Here is a 19,832-nt window from a genome sequence, read left to right on the forward strand (position 1 = left end):
TACCATCTAGTTAAGCTTTTACGAATCCCTTGAGGGTTATAATATTACAAATGATCTACCTAAAACGATCTAATTGTCTTGCGACAAGAATGATCTTTGCTCAAAAGAGATGCAAATACTTTTCCTAAGAGATGCAAATAAATAGATTCAAGGTGCAACGTTCCATGTAAGTGTGCAAATCATAGACTTTTCCTTCAATGCAACTATAGGGTTTACAATTGACCATTTCTTTTTCTTGCTAGAATCATAATGATTGACAATTTGGGGTTAAGCCGCATAAAACCTACTTAGATTTACACTAAGAACTTTGCCTAAAACCTTTCGTTTAATGCAATTGAATTTTAGGCTTTCATATGATATGCAACCTTTTCTAGATACAACTTTGATAGATGAAGTTTATGCATGGCGAATATCATAAGATTATTGTTGACTTAATTCATTCTACGGCACTTAATCCATCTTAAACTACAAGCATCTTCGCATGCAACATGCAAGTCCATGGTTTCATTTCCGTGCAATGCAACTACTTGGACAACATCGACAACGATTATGTCATTCGAATCTACAAGTAGAAAATTACTACCTAAATGCCTTATGCGCTTTTCTTTTCCGCGGTCAATCAAAGATGCATTTAAACAATTTCATCTTTTAAACCTGAGCAATATGTGCTTAGGAATTTCAACTTGGAAATGCAAGCAAAATCCAATTTGCATGACATGCACTAACCCTTGTAAATCGTTCAAGGAGATAATTTTCCAAATGTATTTTAACTAGACTACGTGAATTAGAAACATGCGTAAATGCATTCTTCCCATGAAATTTAACGTGCCTAATGCATTGCTTTAATGCGGATTCATTCTTTTAAGAACTTGGGCTTGAGGGCTCGTAGGGATGTCCATGCGTATGCTCGGGTTGGAGACTTCCGTGCGTGCGTCTTGCATCTTTTGTTTTGGAGCCATCGTTGATGTTGTGGAATTTGGACTCCGCGGTTTGTCCTTGTCTCTATGCGATTTCTGAACTTCCTCCAAGCTTTGGCAAAACAGCCTCAAAATTTGCCTACTTTCCCCTTGCGCAGGAATTCCCTTTACAGATGTGGGTTTTTAAAAGACCGGGGAAAAGGCTGTGTGCACAAGGCTTATGGAAGCCTTATCCTTAGAAGCTTCTGCTTCTTACAGAAAGCGTGGAGGGGGGGGGGGGGTAATGATTGGAGAGAGGACGACGGCCAGGTGGACGATGATGAGGATGATCGTGGGCGGCAGTGCCGCGGCTGCAACGGGTGGCGTGTGGTGGCGGCGCTCCTCAGACAGCACGGCAGCCTTTGTCTCCTTCTCTCTCCCTTCGTGCCTCCCCCCAAGCTTAAGGGGGAGGTTATATAGCCTTGGAGGGGGAGGGAGCTCCACACACGTGGAGGGCTTTCATGCATTCCCTCCCTCATGCATCCCCACACCACACTCCTTCCTCTCTCCACTTAACTTACTTCTCCACACACTCCCTCTCCCCCTGCCATGCATCGGTTGAGGGGAGGGGTAATTAATAAAAAAAATTGCGCTACCTTAATCTTTTATCCATTTGCCTTTATGTAAGGGGTGTTTCTCGTGTGGCTTGCGGTCTTTAAGCCCCAGCCTCTTTTGCACGACACAGAGTCGGAGCTTAACATTGAGCGCGGAGGGAATACTTAGCCACCGACATTAATCGACGTGGGAGATCATTTTGTACTACTTTTGCGCAAGATGTGTGGGTTTTAAAGTCGGCTTAATATTTCAAGTGGAAATATTACAGAGATGGAAGCCCAAGTTTCAAACATGTAAGACCTCTATGTTAGTGGATATTGTTAGTTCATGAGAGGAAGTTTGTGAATGTTCTAGTGGGTTGGGCACATTTCTTCCAGATAGGATGTGATCACCTATATTTTTGGTGCCAGTTTATAGCCACTTGTTTTTGACTGTTTGAATTTTTCAGCTGGTGTATGTTTTGCTGACTGACTTGTTCATTATCTTGTCTTATCTTTAGCTAGGTGCTTTCTCCTCCAGTGATCCTATTTAGCATACACCCTACTTGTAGGTTCTGGTGGAGATAGGGAGCTAGTGTCAATGCCCACATAGATGGTGACTTACTATTGTTTTTGTACTATCTTGTCTTGTTATGGATTCTATTTCCCAAGTATCTATATTCTAGGTTCTTTTGCAATGTTCTTTTTTTTTCAGAGTGCTCTCTCTCTCTCTCTCTCTCTCTCTCTGTCTGTCTCTTTCTTGTGTTAGTGTAGTCAAACATAGCAGATTCTTACCCTTCCATCACTGCACCCAATACTGACATGGTAGTTGTTGTCAAAAGATGACGTACTAGCGAGACAATAGGGTTTGTGGGGAGGAACACGGAGTGAACTTGGCAAACATGGAGAAGAGAAGAGAAAAGAGAAGAAACTTTGATGAATGGAATGATGAAGTTCTGAATCATGGAGTGAATGTGATACAATGGAACAAGGGTGTCGTAGCACAAGGAAGATGATGAAGACAGTGCCACGAACCACGAACCACAATGTCCTCCTAAAGGGGTGTGAGGATAGTGGAGAGGCGGGAGAGAAGAGGTGACGGACTGAATAAATCAGCCGTGAGGAATGGATGAGAGAGTGGCCTATAAATAGATGTAGTCAGTCTAGGATGGTGTCTCTTTTTGGGGCTGCAAACCCTAAATGCAAAACGCAGAAACGCAAAAATGCAAACTGCGGGTAAAGGGTTTCTCAACACCCCCTCTCAGACCCAAAAAGGGAAACAAGTGAGGTGGAGATGGAATGCTACATGCTGAAGAATGCTCATGCAGTAGGTGCCACTTGGACAGTGTCCCTCGTGGGAAAATTGTTCACTTGCCCAAGCGTCCTAGTACTAAGATGATGAAAACATGCAATGCAGAGGAGGAATGTCGGACTTTGTGTGGTGCCGAGAACCATAAGGATATGCTCGTACTCAATCTCAGGAGGGGGCTCCATGCTGACCAAGTGACCAAGGCAAGAAGAGAAGAGGAGGACGAAGAAGTAGAGGATCCCTAAGATCCAAGATTTCCACTGGAAGGGAACCTATAGTGTAAAGAACAGTAGACAGAGTGAATTGGAAAACCTGAAACTCAACCTCGGGAGAGAAGCCACTAGCTCCGTGCATCCATGCTGGAAGGAATACGAAGGCCTCATCACCAAGTCGTGGCTGAACCTTCGAGGTCTCGATCTAGGTGGTACCTGAAGATCCTTGGTATCAATAGAAGAGATGACTGGTCGAAGACAGCCACCCCAAGAAAGTAGAGGATGGGTGAAGAACTTCTTGTGGAGTAGGTTTCCCCTCTGAGGTGGGAGGTGGAGGGGCCCCAGCTGAAGTCGAAGAAGAAGTAGATGCCCCCTTTGAGGGCAAAGAAATAACATTCCCCTCTGAACCCCCCTCAGATAGGGAATCCAAAAACTCATGGATCACGGACTCCAAAGTGTTTGAGGATGAAGGAAGTGCCACTAGTCGTGCCGAAGAAGGTATCTAGGGTGGTGAAGAACTCCTAGAGGTGGCCTCTCAAACTTGAGTAGGTAAGGGTGAAGGGTGGGGCTCAGATTGAGCAATGGGTGGGCAACAGTCGTTGCTTCTCAATGGAGCGGACCGAGAAGCTGAAGAAGAGGAAGGAGTCGAGCAGCCACTGTCTCTCGAAGGAGTGGACTGACGAGGAGACGGTATCAAACAATCACCATCTCTTGATGGAGCGGACTGTAACCAACATACAAATATTGTTTACTCGTCTATGAGTGATTGGAGACTTGTGTTTGGATTCGGGTTTTGATGAGGATGTTTTCTCTAGGTGCTTGTTTTTGGCCTCTCAAGACCACAACAGAAACACAGGACACACCGGCCTGTCGCAATAACTGTAACACTATAGGAAACTTCTTAAACAAATTTACAGCCATTATACGCATATAATATTCATGAAAGATACTGAAACATGAAACACATATCATATTCACGAATGCAGAAGTGCTATCTAGAAAGATATCACATAGTTTACTGTCATCACGACCATTCCTGATGAAATAACTTGAAGTAGACAGCATTAATACTCAAGGAACAACCAAAGGATAATAGGATCAAACATCAACAGCCATCTCAGGGCGTTGTCTCCCATCATATTTCATTCTTGATCATACAACCACTGCTCGAATACAACTGCTTGACGTTTTTTACCTGCGCCCTAACTTTTAGGTGAAACATCATATGAAAGCTAAAGTCACTTTACACATGCTAATCCCATAAACCTAAATGCATACAAGTACTAAGGTATGAAATAGTACTAAATAGATGACAGAATCCAAGCCCTAACAGTGCTCTAGATGTTTGAGCTTGAGAGAGGGTTGATCTTCGAAAGAAGAAACCTAGTTGCTATTATTGTGGCAACTTGCAAGAAGGGACATCTGTAGAAGGACCACAAAACATTATTAGCATTGTAAAAGGAGAAGTAGACAACATCGAAGGGTAATGACTCCATGGATGATTTTCATCATCTTTAGGTTTAGGTTTAGGCTCTAGCCATGGAGCCTTGGCATTGGTTGTGTGGGCCATCTTTCTAGCTTGCTAGTGTTGGTGATGCATCATGCATGCCATCCCTCACGACTCTCTAGTACTAGAGAGAAGTAAGTGTGAGATGGTGTGGTGGGTGTGGGGGGGGGGCGGGGGTAGTTGGGCCTCATCTATACGTTCCACACACCTGGAAAGTAGTTTTTCCTTAGGCATCGACCAAAGACTAATAGATTGAAAACTTGTTGTTGGGATTGGCTCCTAGTTAGAGCTCATATGTGGAGACACTTTGGCAGTCTGGTTGAAGGTAGGGAATCCATGGTCACATATGCTATTGCAAAGGGCCGAGAAGTTGTTGATAGGCATAGAGAGCTATTATTACTACTTTCTATTTTTAGGAGTTGGTATGTGCTATTGTTGTTTGTACTATGATGAGCCATTAACATTGTATATTTAAAGGTATGCGAATCGGGTTTATAATATCATAGACTATAGGACAAGCCCATATTCAGTGTAGGCGTTAAAGCACAAAAGGTACATTTCAGAGATGTGCCTGAAATTGAGACTAACTAAGAGGTTTCATTTTGCCACATTATTTGTATTGCACCAGATCAACCAGGAACTGAGAGAGGGTGTTAATGGATATTGTTAGTTTAGAGTAAGTTTGTGCACGTTCCCATTGGTGGGCAAATTTCTTTCAAATATGATTTGGTTGCCTATATTTTTGGTGCCAGTTTATGGTTGCTTGGTTACTTTTTGGTTGGTTGACTTTTTCTAGTTGTTGCACACCTTGCTGGCCAACTTGTTCAATATCTTGGCCTATTGATAGTTTTACACTCTCTCCTCGGGTGCCCAATTCAGCATACACCATACTTGAAGGTTATTGTGGAGAGAGGGAGCTAGTGCTAGTGCCCACACAGTCGGTGACTCATTTTTGCTTTTGTATTGCCTCTTGTCTTGTTATGGATTCCATTTCCTAAGCATCTCTATTTTGAGTTCTTTTGTAGTTTTCTTTCCATAGTTGTCAAGTACAAAAGGTATGATACTGTATGGTATGATAGAGTATGGTAGTAAATGGTACCTTAAGATTTATATTAGTATGATTTAAAAAAAAAACTTGATTATTTTGGACTAAAGATGTTAGAATAGCTATTTAAAGTCTAAATAGCAATGCTATTAGAGTATATAAGATGAATACATGAGGGTGACATACTAAAATCTCTATGGCATATGTCGCATGTGCAATATGCACTGCAGATTAAAAGTAAATAGATGAGAGTGGATACATCATACATGAATAATCATACAAATAAAAGAAGTGTAGGATTGAGAGAGAGAAGGTTGAGAGAAAGAGAGAACTTTGAGGCTTGAGAGAGAGAGAGAGAGAGAGCGCAATGGACCCTGTAGTGGATTGTGCACATGTGCAGCTGGCATGCCCCATGCAAGCATGCCATAACTCTGCCCATGACATAGTAGGAGTAAGAGTAGATGCTAAATAGACTGACCAATCAATCAAATAGGCATCTAACTCAAAGTCCATGACATAATGTGCTAGTCAAAACCAAAGTCAAGAATTCTTTATCCTTGACCGTACATTTGTCACCATCAAATGTGACATGCATACCACACTTTGCTAAAGAAGAAATGGACAACAAATTCTTCTTTATGCTTGGCACAAATAATGCATCCTGCAAACGGAGAATAGAGCTAATGTTGTCTCCTTTTACCTTTTGTATTGGCGGGTCTGGTGCTGATGGCCGAGGTGGCAGAGCTACGTGGTAGTTGGTGGACCTGGCGGAGTGCAGGCGGACAAGCGTTGGCGGCTGGAAGCGCAGCATCGCTGGTGGACAGGAAGCTGCTAGTGGCTAGGGGGGCGGACTTGCAAGTGGTGGATGCTACAGGTGGTGGTGTTTCGTGGTTGGTAGGCATGGACTAGGGCAGAGGAGGCACTATAGGCAATGCGTTGGCGGGCAGTACTAGCAGTGCTGTTGGTGGACCAAGCAGGTGACCTACAAGTTGGCGAACCTGCAGTTGGGGATTGGAGGTGGCTATAGCTGCAGTTGGCAACTACTGGGCTGCTACTGGATGGGCAGGGAGCAAGAGCTAACGAGCTTGGGGTAGTGAGCCTGCAGAGGCCAAGTTGGATAATGTTGAGCTCTGATACCAAATGTGAGAGATATGGAGGATTGAAACTTAGCTGCGAGTACACAATTGATAGTGAAGAGTAAGAGAGTGAAGACACATCATGACTCCCAATGCAATTTCCAAGAGTATAAGTGAAAGTACAAAAGTACAACCCTTAAACCTTAGGGTTGTTAATGTGCGTTCACACCCATTATGTGACATAAGCACATGTAATAGAAGATAATATAATTGGGGGCAAAAACCTCTTGTAAGGAGAGTAAAAGGTGCCCCATTGTCCTAGCGCGAATCACCGACACTCCTCTATGAGCATAGGTGTGAGTCAAACCCAACAATTCTCAAAGCGTTGAGAAGAAAGTTGGACAATAAGGCTGTCAAATGTATATTTGTGGGGTACATTAGTGAAAGCAAAGGGTACAAATTGTACGATCTTGTTTCCAAGAAAGTTTTTGTCAGTAGAGATGTGATTTTTGATGAAAAATCAGAATTATCTCTTGCTAGTTACGAGACATATCAAGCTGCAAAAGATGTGTTTGAAGGGCTGCTGCCCATTTCTTTTGATGATATAGTTGGAGCTCCATTAAATGAACAAAATGGTCAGCTAGCTGCTCCCTTAAATAATGCATAAATTCAGACTATGGCTGATCAGAATATTCAGCAAGATGTTGAACAAGTTCAACAAGAGCATGTACATAATTAGGAAGCTAGGCGCATAAGTAGGTATTTGCAGACTATGCAAGATAGTCATTTGAATGCTCCTCTTGCTGGTCTCACTCCAAGACAAACATGTTTGCATGATTTTGCTAATGCTATGGAATTTGTTATGGCAGCAAACACACATGATGATGATGAGCCTGATTTTTTTGAGGATGCACAACAGAGTGTGCATTGGATGGCAGCAATGCAAGCTAAATATGATTCTATCATGAAGAATCAAACATGGGATTTAGTTACATTGCCTGTTGGGAAGAAAGCCACTAGTACTAAATGGGTTTTTTAGCTAAAACGAATAACGGATGGATCCATTGATAAGTACAAAGCTAGGCTTGTGGCCAAAGGCGGCTTTGCGCAAAAGAAAGGCATTGATTATGAGGAGACATTTACTCCTACATCCCGTATGACTACTATTAGGTGTATGGTTGCATTCGCTGCGCATTATGGTTGGATTGTGCACGAGTTTGATATTAAAACTGCATTTTTACATGGGGAATTTCAGGAAGAAGTGTATCTACAGCAGCCCATTGGTTTTGCAGTTAAAGGATACGAACACTTGGTATGCACACTGAAAAAGGCCTTGTATGGTTTGAAGCAAGGTCCACAAGCTTGATACATTGGTGATTTTGATTCTCGTCACTCTACCAGTGGCAATTGTTTCTTTCTTGGCTCTTCTTGCATTTCTTGGCTTAGCTAGAAACAATCCACTGTTGCCACATGGTCTTGTGAAGTTGAGTACAAGGTAGCTTTCACTACTACAATTGAATGTGCATGATTGAGACATTTGTTGGCTGATCTTGATGTATTTGTCATGGAGCCTACTCCTTTGTTTACTAACAGTTGAGTGCCATTGTAGTGGCACGGAACCTAGTGTTCCATGTACGCACGAAACACATTGAGATACAATAGTACTTTAGTACTTTGTTAGAGAGATGCTACATGTAGGGGATATCAGCCTTGTCTACTATCCTACCAACAAGAATGTGGCAGACATCTTCACCAAAGATCTTCCTCACAACAAATTTGAAGCATTCCGCAATGCTTTAAATTTCATCTTCTTTGGCGGATGACCATTGTATGCCGGTGACCTATCACTCCAGGGGGTTTTGTTGGGTTTTACTCACACCTACGCTCACACATGAGTATCGGTGATCCGCACGTAGGACATTGGGGCACCTTTTACTCTTCGTAAAGAGGTTTTTTTCCCCGTCACTTTTATTTCATTTGTGTATTTACACTATACGTTTTGGTCACTTACTGCACAATACACACATTTGTGTGTGAACACATTTTAAGTAACTTTCACAACCCTAAAGTCTAGGGTTGTACTTTGTACTTTGCACTTCACATTCTATTTGCAATCGTGCTATGATCACTCCCTCTCTCTATTAGTCGTGTACACTTCTTTGTGCTTCATTGCTACACTTCAATCTTACAAGACTAGTTTCACATCACCGACCTTGCCACCTTGTCCTTGATAGCCTCCATAATAATAATGATTATTATTATCATTCTCTTATTTTGCAACAAGCCCTTGCTTCTTCAATTGGGGTTTTTCTTCAAAATCTCTGAATTTTGTCTCAAATCCAAAAAATTTGGGGTTTCCATCAATTTTGTTGAAAATTCATTATTGAATTGGAGAAATTAGTCCTTAGTCATCCCCAATTTTGGGGCTTTTCATCAAATTGGCTGAATTTGGCCCAAATTTCACCAATAAGTTTGGGGCTTTTCAAGGATTTGTCATTACCATTGAGGCTAAATTCATCAATGAGTGTGACATTCAGCAATATGTGGTAAAATTTCACACAATTTCTTCGAATTTCTCTTTAATTTCCCAATAATTTTTGGGGTTTGTTGCATTCAAGCTCAATTTCACCCAAATTTCTTCAAAAAATTTGGAGCTTTTTTGAGATTCATCAAATTTCTTCAAAATCAAGCTTGATAGGTGCGGCATTCGGGTAATAGTTTTATCCAGTTTCTACAATCTCTCTTCAAATTTTGGGTGAAATTTGGGGTTTTTGCTGGATTTCACTTCCGATGTACTTGAAATCTGGGGTTTTGCCTCAATTCATTTTCTTTGCCCTCGAGGTGCTCAAAATTCATACTATTTGGTTGCTAGTCCTGTTTTTTCCCAACATTGAATACAAATTCTATTATTTTAGCGCATTTATTGGGTGAATTCTCTCAAATTCTTCTACTGTCCATATTATTTGAGCATATCAGCCACTAATCTCTGATTTCAGCATATTGCTGATGTCTACCTTGTTCGGGTATTATTTTATTTCTGAAAATTATTATTTTCAGCATATTTTTCTCTCTTCTCAGCAGGAAAACAACAAGAGAAAATTACTATTTTCATAGTACTCAGCTTTGTTGAAGCAACTAGCATCTCTTCTATCAGTGGTTTATATTATTTGGGCAAAGGCTAGCTTCTCCAATGCTGGCACCACATCCCGCCTCCACATTGTGAGGTGGCTATCATGATTCCGAATCCTTTTCCTCTTCCACATTGCCTTCCACTCAAAAGCAAATTCTATGGGATGGTTGTAACGCCTAAGCACATGCCCTAATCGCTTTATCCATGAAGAGAGGTATCATTCTACACATTGGATCATACATGATAGCCAAGGATGCATGGGATAAGCTTGCATCGTTGTATCAAGTATGCAATGAAGATCTTTCTGAACAATTATTAAATATTGATGAAGAGGTCCCAAATAATCAACTTGTTTCCATCACTCTTAAAGGTTTACCGGAGTCATATCAAAGTTTTGCTACCACTTTGCACTTGGTAGCTATAGGCAACCAAGGAACGTATAGTTAGCTTATGTCTCTTTTGTTACAGGAAGAACAAAGTCGTCTCAACTACAATGCTACCATGGTGATTGAATAGGCCTTTTCCATCATTGTGGAAAATCCAAACTGAAATTGAAAAACAAGCTCACTGGTAAAAAATCAATTAACTTTCATGCTGGTCATTCTTCTACTTCCACTCCTTTTCCATCGAAGACATTCTTCCATGCTGGTGCATTCTCTTTCAACCCTTCAAAGGGTACAATCAACAAATCCAAGAGGTGTAATTATTGTTAAAAGACGGGGCACGATATAACTAGATGTCATAAGCATATTGCATCGGAGAAGAAGAAGGTGTCCGGTCTTGCTTTCACACAAGACCGTAAACTATTGTCAGTTTAAGCATTATACTTTTGTCATTTAGTGTCACTATGATCCTTCTATTCATGATATTTGTTTTTCTATCATTGAAGCGACTTCTACTTGATATTTTGACAATGGTGCATCTAAGCACATCGCCACTTGCTGAGCATTATTTTTCTCTCTCTCATGTACCCAAGGAGGGGTATAGTCATATGTCCTAACAATGCCACTTATGCAATTAAAAGGCAATGTCTTGGACATTGGACAGCCTATTGGCCCCAAAACTAGTACCCCTTGCAGTATTTCTTTAACTTTTATTGCAAATAGATGGAGTATAATTGAGGTCCTTGGATCTCCTCGCTAATCCAAGTGCCTCTTGTTGTCAAAATTGACAAGCAAGCCTTCAAACCAATTTGCCCCTTGGTTTGCTTGGGGATTGGCTTTCACCCTGTTGCTTCAAAGACAAATTCAGTCCCAAATCTGATATTGGTTGGTTGACCTCTTGAATCTCCTTGAAATTCCTCAATTTCAATTCTTGGAATTCAAGTCCTAGGCCCTTAATTTTGAACATGCATCTTGGATGGTTGTCAAAACCTAATTTTTTCTGTAAATTAGGGTTTACAACAAAGATTGATTAAAATCGCTTTCTATGATGGGTCAAATCGCTTTCTATGATGGGTCAAATTGCTGAAAAATGTTGAGATAACTTGAGAAATGGTTGGGGAATAAGAGAGAATGCTATGGACAGAGAAATTTCAGAGTTTCATTGCGAGAAATGTTGAAAAACTATTGCTGCCCTGCCCAAACATCCATGAAAGCAGTCACCTATATCTTAGGACCACCAGAAAGACAGTTGTCCCCTCATGTATGCTGTCATATGTACTAGAAGGACCTTGGGCTCTTATCACGTGTTTCTGGAGGGCTTTAAATTGCTGTCATCTATTTTAAGACTGGTCTAAGGTAACTGCGAATCACATCAGTAGCATTTCCTTACTCTCTAGCCTCCTCTCTCACAATGGCTGGGATAGACTCTATCAACCCCTAAATGTTTTTTTCACTTGCATAGGCAAGTTTTGCCAAGTAGCAACCTTCTTATTCCATTTTTCACTATCATCTAGCTTATTAATGTTCAAAATATTATTTCTAAAATTTAATTTAATAATTATTCTAGTGCTAAAAAAACTAATTTCATTAGCCAATAGTTAAATTGGCTAGGCCAATTTATCTTCCAAGTATTCCTAAGTAGTTATTAGCCCTTAGACGGATATTAATTAATTAATTAGTATCCAGTCTTTAATGTCACTTCTGACATTAGTAGCCAATAAATTGCTCTAGGCCAAAATCTGACACTAGGTATCACCTAGTACTTGTCAACAAGCATGATTTATTACAACTTTTGCCTTTGGCACCAACTAATATCTTAGAGTCTTAGGTCCCACAATGTGAAATAATTGACTTGTACCTAACATGGACAAGTCACATTAGCACATTTGATTAACTTTTAATCAAATGCTAATAAAGCAATAAAACTTCACGTCCTCGTGATAGATTTCAACAATTGCAACTTCAAGGTTTTATGCCACTCTTGATGGCCCCTAATATGCGGTATTTGTTGATCAAAGTTTCTTCTTCCATTGTTTTGATAGGCACTCTCACTAAAGGTCTGTATCGTCTTGCTACGTATCACCAGCCAGTTGTTAAAAATCTTGTTGGTAGTGTCTTATTAACAAATGGATCTTTCCAAGATACACACTTATGGCATCAAAAGCTTAGCCACATTAATTATTGAGCATTGATGAAGCTCTAGTTAGAGGATATGGTGAAAGATCTTCCAAAAGTTCACTTCACTTGCCATCAAATCACATTTGTGAAGGATGTTTACTTGGTAAGATGCATTGATTCTCCTTCCCTAAGGATTCTTATGTTCATTCTCCATCTATTTTGCATCTCCTTCATAGTGGTGTTTGTGGTTCCACGAGGACTAAATCCATTAGTGAATTTGAATATTTTCTTACACTTATTGATGACAATCTTGATTCACTTGGGTATATGGGCTAAAGTCTAGTCTGTAGTCTTTTATTGCTTCAAGACTTGAAGTCTTTTTTTGCTTCAATACTTTTATTGCCATGGTGGAGAACCAAAGCAGCTTTTGCATTTGGATTCTTTGCACCGACAAGGGGGTGAATATCTTTCCAAACAATTTTCAAAGCATCTTACATCTATGCATCATCAATGCACCTTCACATACTCCCCACAATAAAATGGAGTAGCGGAACATAAGAATAGGTCATCCATGGAGATGACAAGATGCATGCTAAAGAGTAAGAATTTACCTAATTCTTTTGGGTTCGATGCTATTCTATGTGCCGCTTATGTTTTGAACAGGTGTCCCACAAGAACTTTATGCACCATTACTCCTTACAAGGCATGGATTGGCTCCAAGCCTTGTCTCTCTCATATGAGGACTTTTGGCTCATTGGCTTATTCTCATGTGCCTTCTTAGAAAAGGCACAAGCTTGATGATAAAGCTGTTCATTGTATATTTATTGGATATAGTACTGAAAGCGAAGGGTATCGCTATTCTCAACCCTCTACAAACAAGATTATTGTTAGCCGAGATATTATCTTGGCTGAAAATGCTTCTCACTCCTTGTTGGATTGTCAAAAACAGCCTACTATTGATGCTTCAGACATCTTTGACAGCCTAGTGTCATTTTTTCCATATTGGTTCGATGTTTGGTCCTTCTTCTTGGCCTTCATTTCCACCACCTACATATCCATTACAGCAACCAATTCAGCCTGATTTACAGCCATAATAGCATCATGATACCTTGTCCCATGAGCAGACCCCTATTCATAATCAGTTGGAGCACACATGGGCTGAAATTCAGCAGCCTAAAGGAGTCCCTTATTGGTTGCTAGACACCCTTTCGGGACAGCAAGCAGCCTCTTCCTTTGGTTGCCTATACACGAGCCTCCCCTCATAAGGAGTAAGGTAATCTTCTTGCATGTGCATTGGTGGCCATAGCATATAATGAAGAACCTCAATGTTATAAAGATGCTTTTCTAGATAATCGTTGGGTGGGAGGAATGAAGCCAGAGATTGATTCCATCCATCAGAATGATGCTTTGGAGCTATGCGACTTGCCTCAGGGCAAGTGTGCAATAGGTGCCTAATGGGTTTATAAAAACTAAAGAAAGTTAGGTTATTTTATTGATAGGTACAAAGCCCACCTTGTTGCGAAGGGTTCTGTCCAACAGTAAGGAATCGACTTTGAGGAGACCTTTGCCCCTACCTCATGCATTACTACAATCAGAAGTATTATTGCCCTTGCTGCCCACTTTCATTGGGAGGTACATTAGTTGGACATCAAGATGACATTTCTCCATGGATATCTCACTGAAGAGGTATATGTTTCTTAGCCTCTAGGATTTGCAATCTGTTGTCTCAAGAACGCTTTGTATGGTTCAAAGCAAGCTCACCGGGGGCTTGGTATGCTTGCACACATTCTCACCTATTGCGTCTTGGATTTCAGAATAGCCCTATTGAGACTACTCTTTACATTCGACATCAAGGTTCTGATTTTATTATTCTTGTGCTTTATGTTGATGACATGCTTGTCACTGGGACCAATGTTGGTCAAATTGTAGCATATAAGGATGATTCCTAGCAAACCTTTGCCATGACAGATCTTGGTCTCCTTCACTATTATTTTTGATATCCAATTTACCACCATTGAGGGGGGCATCATCATGGCACATGTCATAGTCCAAGTATATTGGATAGCTTCTTTAGTGCTTTTAGTATGAGGATTACAAGCTTGTGTCTACTCCCTCGGAGCCTGGTTTCAGATTCACTTATAATCATGGTAGTGGATTCTTTGACACTACCTTATATATCAGTAGGCTGTTGGATGCTTGATTTATCTATGTCACATGAGGCGTAATCTTCAGTTTGCCATATTCCAGTTGAGCAGTTTTATGCACAACCCTTTAGTACTTCATCGGCCGGTAATGAACCGAATCTTTTTGTATCTTAAAGGCACCCAAGATCTTGGCCTTTTTTACAAGGCTGATTCTTTACTCTCTTTGCATAGATATTCTAACAGTGATTGGGCTGGATGTTTAGATTCTCGTGTCTCTCATAGTGGCAACTGTTTCTTCTTGGGTACATCTATTCTTTTTTGCTTCAGTAAGAAACAAACTATAGTTGCTGCTTCCACTTGTGAATGGAGATACAGAGTTTTCTTATGTACCCACTTAAAACAACTTGGCAGATCTTTTTATGAAGGACCAAAGTTCCAAGCTTTTTGACAAGGCTTGAACTTGATTCCATTTGTTACATGATCTTTCATACTTTGTACTGTCATAGGTTGCTATATCCACTTGGATGAACTTGTGCAACCATGGCCTTATATTTTCTTTTATTCTCTAGGATTTTGTCATTGTTTCTAGATTGATTTGCCTATTTCATGGATGTGAAGTTGTAGGCCATCTCATGGGTCATGTGTTGATGGCCTTTGATCTATGATCTGGCGTCCCTAGGCATTTAAACTGTCATTAAATGCAGTTGTTGTCCCTACTATCCTAGGCACTAAGTGACACTAGGGTGGGGTTAGGGTTTCAACCATTAGGGTTTCTTTTTATTATCAAAGGACACTTTGTGACTCATTAGCACGTAAGTGTGGTATTATTCATGTTGATCGCCTTGAGCATTGTATTCTCTCACTCATTAATACATCACCTCTCATTTTGTGATTGAGTTATTGTGCATTGATTATCTTTCACTCTATCAATTAATCGTGCAATTACTTCACATTTGGGCCAACATATGTGAATCATGAGCTGAGTTTCTTTGTATTTCCTCTCATTCATGGGTGTGTGAGGCCTCCCCAAGCCTACCAAATCTTGGGGAGGTGGTCCAATCATAGACCCTACGGCCATAAGTCTTATACCATGTGTTCTTAGAAGGGGTGTGGTCTTTGCTTCCATTGATGGTTGTGTCAGCTCTTGGCCACCTCTTGGCCAGATTCATCTCTCAAATATTCTTGTTCCATAGTTTGATCTTTATTTTTCTGCGTCATCCATCCCACATTGTTCTTGTGGCTTTGTTCCATAGAAATCACACATTGTGCACAAAGCCACTCAGTCTGCACTTCACACACGTCAAATCAGAGCAATGTCTCTGATTTCTGCAATTTTCAGTTTTCAGTTTTTTTGCAATATGAGAGAGAGAGAGAGAGAGAGAGAGAGAGAGAGAGAGAGAGTGTGTGTGTGTGTGTGTGTGTGTGTGCGTGCCATGTACAAAGTCCACAAGAACATGCACATTGATTTTGACAAATAAAAGCATAACAAGTGAAATGAACATGCACATTGCTTTGGACTATGAATGCGTCAATAGAAGAGTCACCCTAAAGTAAGCTATCAATGATGCCCCCTCACAATTGGTAGCAACAAAGATGTAGAGCACCAGCCCAGTGCGGGCAAAGTGATACAGTAGTAGTCAAGTAGTTAATTGTGTGGGTGTACCATTGGTACCTTTCGCTGGGCGGCCATGAAGGAGAGACCCTAGGAGGGCTAAGCTGCCTCCCACAAACATTGGTTGACCATACTGTGGAAGACCTCTACCAAGGTCATCGAGGCAATCTGCAGCCTAGGATGTAGTCCCCTACTAACTAGCACACTGATTACGTAGCAACTTCTTTTCAGCCATTCTTCTTCTATTGCAGTCTCACTCCTGTTGCTTAAGACCCGTTTTGAGTAATGCTTATTAGAAGTTGCTAACATATACCTACTGTGATTGGTTAACATATTCCTGTTGTGATTGTAGATGCCCATACTGAACGGATACGAAGCGACCCAGCGCATTCGTAGCGAAGAGAGCAGGTATGGTGTACGGACCCCTGTCATTGCTCTGACAGCTCATGCAATGGCTCAAGATGAGAAGAAATGCATCGAGGCAGGGATGGATTTCTATTTAACCAAACCTCTGGCAGTGGAAGCTTTACTCAATGTGGTAAACAAAATCACCAGCATGAGAGCTCCGTGATGTAGTGTGGTGAGCAAGAATGTCTGTGACTTAGACTGGTCGAAAATTAATGTGGAGGCAGCTACATGCAATTACTAAGTGTGTTTGTACACTCGTATAGACATTTCAGCAGCCCTGCAGTTGTTGTGCTGCTGGTAGAGTGGTAGCACATGCAGCTGAGATGCAGTGGAAAATGTATATTTCTTTGGTTCCAAAGTTACCTGCTTCCGATGCATGTTGGAGGCAGTGCATCAGATTTACATCGGAGCAAATAAGGTAGTGGGTGCAGTCGCAGCATCATTCAGACGTATCGCATCAGATTTACAACAGAGCAAATGAGCCAATGAGTGCGGATCTGGTGGTATTGCGAGAGGAGAATTCCCCATCAGAAAGAAGCACACCGGGAAATGGCTGAGAGCGCGTGCAAATGGCCAGCTTGCATTCTAGGTGCTTAAGAGAGAGGGGCAGTAATTGTATCGACGTCTTGTAAAGGAGCCTCGAGGGCGCATCACACAAACTGAAATATATCAAGGATTTTGTTACATCTGACTTTGGGGTTTTTAGTGGCACAAAATGAAATCAACTGCCAAGGCTAGAAAGGTTAGTATATATGGTTGTGGCGCTAAGGTAGCCTGATTAATGCGCTTGGGGTTTTTAAAACTTATTAAGATAACCTTATGCTTTGGTTTTTTGAACTTTGCTATGGTAGTTTTGTTTCCATTATAAATTGCCCATTTGCTTTCTTCCCTAAGCAACTTCATGCTAACGATTTTACTTGGTTGTACCTTGAGCTATGTTAGTCTTTTTGTTCATGATCCCATGCTTTGGTTCCTTGGAAGTGTGGAGGTAGTGAGTATGGATTGGCTTTGCATGCTTTGGGATATTATCAAGAGACATCCCATTATGTTAAAAATGGGTTTTACAGGTATGCTCCCTCGAGGGTCAAACACAATGAATATGAATTGACTCTACATGCTTTGGGACATTGCCATGAGATGTCTCGACATGTTACTGACGGATTTCACAAGTATGCATCCCTCGAGTTTTAGGCTAAAATGGGATCGTTGTTTCTCTTATGGGTACACACTTTTCCACAAGGTTGGTTGCAAGAGCAGAAAGTGAACAATGATGGTGATGAGTTTGCAAAAGGCTAAAGGGAAAAAAAAAAGTTAAAATCAAAAGTGATTGCCCAAAAGTACATTGAGTATATCAAATAGTAAGTATAAAAAGAAAAAAATCGATGGTAATGGATTTTGGCAAAAATCAAAAGCAATTGCTTGAAAGTACATTGATCGCATCAAAGTGCTAAAAATCAAAGGCAAGAGTGAAAGTACATCTCAAAACATGAAATCAAAAAATGGCATAAAGACATTAGGCATCGACAACAACTATGAGAAATAAATTCAATACTTAGAGTTGCATGTGTATGAATTGATGTAAGGGATGTATCAATGAGCTAAATATCCAAGGTTGCAGGCAATCAAAGGGTCTAAGCAAAAATTGATGGCAATGGGTTTTGGCAAAAATAAATGTAAAAGCAAAAAATGGCATGAAGATATCAAACATTGAAAACAACTCAGGGAAATAAATCCAATAGTGCATGAAGATATCAAACATTGAAAACAACTCAGGGAAATAAATCCAATAGTTAGAGTTACATGTGTGCAAATTGATATAAGAGATGCATCAATGAGCTAACAATCCAAGGTTGCAAGTGATGAAATGATCGGGCATAATACTAAGAGTAAGATGCCAACCATAGTCATAGTGGAAAAAATTGAAAGGAGATTATTCTTGTGGTTGTAGATTAAATGTGACTTATCCTTTTGTTTCTTCCATCGCACGCTCTCCATTAGGAGAATAGGCTACCATTGTCCCTTCGATTGATTGAGAGGAGAGGGAAGCTCACTCAACTTTCTTGTTTCCTTTTGTTGCTTCTAGTGAATAGTAAGAGATAGAAAGAAGGGTTGTTGATAGAGAGAGAGAATAGAGAGGAAGGGAGAGAGAGAGAGAGAGCGAGCTTGGAGGGACAAGTAGAGGAGGTTGAATATTTATATGTGAGGGATATGGGAACGATAAATGTGAAGCTGCGAAGAGGAGTGACCATCAGAATTGGTGGAGATGTAGGGCTCATCGACGACATCTAAACTACAATGCAATGAGTTTTATTTGCCCATGCATCAAATTTTTTTTCTAGTGGTTTCGAAAACTGAGCTCAAAAGAGAGTAGTATCTTTGACTAGGCAAGCTTGGAGAGAGGTCATGATGAGAATTCTTGCAATGCGAGAGACCATTAGCAATTAGAGGATTGAGAGTGCATAAATCAATACACATTTATTCATCTAAGTCCAATGCAATCGCTGTTGCGAGTTACATTTTGGCTATGCTGCCGAGACTTGATGGAGTTTTGATCATCCTTGCGATTGTAAGAGGATTGTTGGATTTCTTACAAGGATATATGTGCTTGTGAAAATCTTGCCCTTCGTAGTTTGAGCTAATGAATTTGAAGCATATCATAGATTAGGGACAGTTAGATTGATATATAAAAATTCTGATTTAGAATTTTCTTTTCCGTCACTGAAAACCCATGGGTGGACATGACTAAGATCTTATATAAATTAAGTAAAATGGCTAAGATGGACATGACCCATGGGTGGACAGATAGGACTTTTGCTTGAAACTAGCTAATGGTAGCATGCACTAGTTAAATATAGACTATGAGATATTATGTAAATTGAGTGGGATGATGTATGAGTGAAGTTTATTGAAATTTTTATTAAATACTTGTTGAAATCTTTGAATTCATGCTGTCATTGGATAAATAGATGTCTAAGATAGGTATTGCTATCCACTAGCTAGTTGGGGTTACAATTCACTAGTCAATTGAGACAACAGATACTTGTTTTGGATGAATTGTCAAGCTTAACTTGTTAGTTCACCCATAGTAGGCTTGAAGCCTGCTTTATACCGCCGAGTCTTTGAGGATTTGAATCATTGCACACTCATGAGCTTCCAACTTATAATAGTGGCCTAGCTTGAGTAGCTCTCATTATGACTGCACTATGATATTATTTGGGAGAGTTATGGAATCATATTGATAAGGGGGTTGAAGCACCATGATATTTCAATTTTTCCTTGCAAATTTTTTGATTTAGAGACATGATGCACTTAGATTTAGGTTTGATAGAGTAGGGTATACTTCTACAAACTTTGTAGGGCTCTCCATGACCTAGTTGAGAACTATATACATGTTTAGGT

The 19,832-nt window shown here is 40.4% G+C and overlaps 1 protein-coding gene across 1 annotated transcript in view; it reads left to right on the forward strand.

Annotated features, from left to right (window-relative positions):
- LOC148036777 (histidine kinase CKI1-like) overlaps positions 1-17,376 on the forward strand; it is a 35,725-nt gene extending 18,349 nt beyond the window's left edge. Inside the window, exon 7 of the mRNA XM_087675662.1 lies at positions 16,378-17,376. Within this exon, the coding sequence (XP_087531788.1) occupies positions 16,378-16,596 (219 nt within the window). The 3' untranslated portion in view covers positions 16,597-17,376. The remainder of the gene's footprint in view (positions 1-16,377) is intronic.
- Positions 17,377-19,832: the final 2,456 nt, after the last annotated feature.

This window comes from Lygodium microphyllum, chromosome 4 (assembly GCF_053477565.2).
Source record: "Lygodium microphyllum isolate KBCC chromosome 4, Lygodium_microphyllum_v1.1.10, whole genome shotgun sequence".
Classification (NCBI taxonomy): domain Eukaryota; kingdom Viridiplantae; phylum Streptophyta; class Polypodiopsida; order Schizaeales; family Lygodiaceae; genus Lygodium; species Lygodium microphyllum.